At 57.0% G+C, this 3,242-nt stretch overlaps 1 protein-coding gene across 1 annotated transcript; it reads left to right on the forward strand.

Moving 5' to 3' along the window:
• Positions 1–1,709: 1,709 nt before the first annotated feature.
• On the forward strand, positions 1,710–2,953 carry GUITHDRAFT_88213 (hypothetical protein; the record flags this gene model as incomplete). The annotated part of the gene is made up of 1 exon (XM_005828910.1): positions 1,710–2,953. A coding segment is annotated over exon 1 (885 nt), but the record flags the coding sequence as incomplete, so codon positions are not given.
• Between the last annotated feature and the right edge of the window lie 289 nt (positions 2,954–3,242).

The raw sequence follows: 3,242 nt of genomic DNA on the forward strand, positions 1-3,242 counted from the left end.
TTCCTCCTCTCCCCCCTCACATTCTCCTCTTCCCCCTCAACCTCCTTCCTCCTCTCTACCTCGCGCTCTTGCTCTCCCTCGTCACCCACATCCCTTCTTGGCTTTCGTTGTCTTGCCCTCCTTCCTGTCGATTGCGCACTTGCTGCTCTTGTTTGCTGTCACTCAGCGGTTTCTCAGCGGTCAACTCCTCCTTCTCGCGCCTGCTCTTTGCCTCCTTCGTGACTTCCGACGAGCAAGTGCATTCCTCCCTGCAGGTGAAGGAGAAGGCACGAAAGAAAGATGGGGAGAGGGAGGAGGAGGAGGGAGGACGAAGGGGGCGAAGAATCAGGGAGGGAGGAGGGAGGAGTGAGTGAGTGAGTGAGTGAGTGAGGGAGGGAGGGAGGGAGGGAGGGAGGGTGGGTGGGTGGGTGGGTGGAGGAGGGAGGGAGGGAGGGTGGAGGAGGGAGGGAGGGTATGAAGGGGCAATGTCTTTTCGCTTCATAGGATCAGAGTCAAGTACCTCTGAGATCGTCGGGTCGTCATGACTCCATCGTCTACAACAGCACACATCACTGCTCGCCTCCTTCCCCTCACGCCAGCATCACGTCACAGAGGCTGAGATCAGCCCTCCTCCTCGCAACCGCATCACCTTGATCAGATCAGGCGAGCATGCCAATGAGCAGAGCAGAGACTCACTGGACGTTGTGCTAGCGGCATCTTCGATTCCTGAGTTTCAAACCTCAGATCCCTGGGATCGGGTAGCACGGAGTACCAGAATTGCCGATGTTGCCTGCTGTGCATGCAAGAGCAGCACGAGGCAGCAGAGAAGAAGCTGCGCCATGCAGGACAAGCAGATGCTCTTGGCCTTCATCCGCTGGAAACCTTCCCTAGAGATTTCAACGCAAGTTTCAGCTCTACTGTTCATCCATTTCTCCGTTCTGCTGAGATAGATATTTTGTCTCTGCTCTGCTCTGCTCTGCTCTGCTCTGCTCTGCTCTGCTCTGCTCTGCTCTGCTCTGCTCTGCTCTGCTCTGCTCTGCTCTGCTCTCTTCGTCTTGCTTGCTCCATTCCCTATAAGCACCACCCCACCTCCTTCTTTTCCTCAAAATTACCCCACCCTTCCTGTTCATTCCAAAAATCATTTTATGAGATCCCTACCCCTACTAATGACCTGTCAATAACCCCTCCTTCACCCTTTATACCCCTACCCGTATCTCTTTCTGACCAATACCCCTTATACGAATTACACCCCCACCCCCCCTTGTTACAGGCTATCACCCCACATGATCCATATGTCGAGTGGCCCCACCCCCACCCCCTGCTTCTACTATCGTCCACCCCACCTTGGCTGCCACAATGTCTCCCGCACCACCCCCCTCTCACTACCCCTGTCAACTACCATCAACGCCCTACCAGGTGCAAGATCTTCACCCCCCTACCCCACCTTTGACCTTTTAGTACCCGCCCCCTCTTCAGTAGACGGGGCGGCGGCCACTTGTACAAAGGACTGAGGGGTAGGGTATATACCACTACCCATGTCTTGGTGTGACAATAGATCTTTTTATACTGGTGGGTAGTATCACCCACCCTATGAAACAGCTTTTATAAGTCTGGAGAGCGAGTTATTTGGTTGCTGCTGCAGCGAAGGACAGGGCAAGAGGAGCGAGGAGCGACAACAAGGAGAGGGGAAGAGAAGAGGAAGAAGGAGAGGGAGAGAGGAATAGGAAGAGGAAGAGGAAGAGGAGAAAGGAGAGGGAGAGGGCAAGGAGAGGATAGTGCAGGGGACGGCGAAAGGTTAACAAGTTCAGGAGTCGTCACAGCTCCTGCATGGTTTTGTGGGCTTGTTCGCCAGGACCGTTAGAGCGCGGGGGCAAATTGAAGGAGGAGGACGAACGAAAAGGGTTCAATTGCGCTTGAGGTTGGGAGGAAGAAGGAGAATCAAAGCAGAAAGTTGAAACATCTTGTTAAATCAGTGCTTGCATTGAGATCGAAGTGGTAGTCTTGTCGCGGTAGGGGCATGCGGGCCGGCTGGAAGGATCTCCCGTCCTTGTGAGGGCTTGTTTGCGAGAGCTAGATCAACGTCGACATCATGAGCAGCGATGAGACCACGAGCGAGCAGCCCGCGCGGCCCATCATCACTGAGAAGTACAAGCTACTGGGCAAACTCGGGCAGGGGAACTACGGGCACGTGTACCTGGCGCAGGACCTGGAGACGAACGAGAAGGTGGCAGCCAAGGTTCTCTTCAAGAAGCCTTACTGGAGCGCGACCGAGTTCCAGACGCGGGTGGCAAAGGAGGTGACGGCCCTGCAGCAGGTGCATCACAGGAACATCATCAAGCTGTTGAATCACTTCCGAGATGAGAACGACGAGCGGTACTGGGTCATCATGAAGCTCGCCACGGGAGGAGAGCTCATGGACAGGATCCTGCACAGGTTCGAGAACGGGAAGGGATACACGGAGGCGGAAGTGAGCAGGATCATCAGCGATGTCCTGTCTGCCCTGAAGCACATGCACGACCGGCGGATCGTCCATTGCGATCTCAAGCCGGAAAACATCCTCTTCGAAACGCCAGACGAGGACAGCAACCTCTGCATCGTCGACTTGGGCTTCGCTTCCCTCTGCGAGGACGGGGAGTTCCTTTCCAAGTTCCAGGGCACGCTGGACTACATGGCGCCGGAGCTGCTGGGACGAGGGCAGAGACGGTACAACGCCAAGGCCGACGTGTGGAGTGTGGGATGCTTGCTGTACGTGCTCCTGTCGGGAGCTCTTCCCTTCCGCAGGCGATGGTCGGACTGCGACGCGAGGACAGCTGACATCCGAGTGCGGGACCTGATCCTCAAGGGGCAGGTAGACACTGAGAGCGGGCCCTGGCAGTCAGTCGCTCCTGCAGCGAAGCAGCTCGTGATCTTGATGCTCTCTAAGGACCCTGAGCGCCGCCCGAGCGCTGCCGAGTGCCTCGAGAACGAGTGGCTGAGGGGAGGAGCGCCGGCCAACGACCTGTCAGACCGAGTCCTGCAGGAGCTGAGAAGGTTCAACAGCAGCCGAGGGTGCGACAGTTACTCGTCGCACACCATCAGTGGGATCGTGACGCACAACGCGTCTCCCTCCGCCCTCGCAGCGATCTCTGCCCAGCACTCCGCCAACTCAGTTTCGCATGCCAACATCCTCGCGCGAGAGGGAGGGATCCAGCCCCTAGTCTCGCTGGGGTACAGTAAGGATGAGACGGAGAGGAACAGCGCGGCACAGGGGCTGGCGAACCTTG

The sequence above is a fragment of the Guillardia theta genome (genome assembly GCF_000315625.1).
Source record: "Guillardia theta CCMP2712 unplaced genomic scaffold GUITHscaffold_55, whole genome shotgun sequence".
Classification (NCBI taxonomy): domain Eukaryota; class Cryptophyceae; order Pyrenomonadales; family Geminigeraceae; genus Guillardia; species Guillardia theta.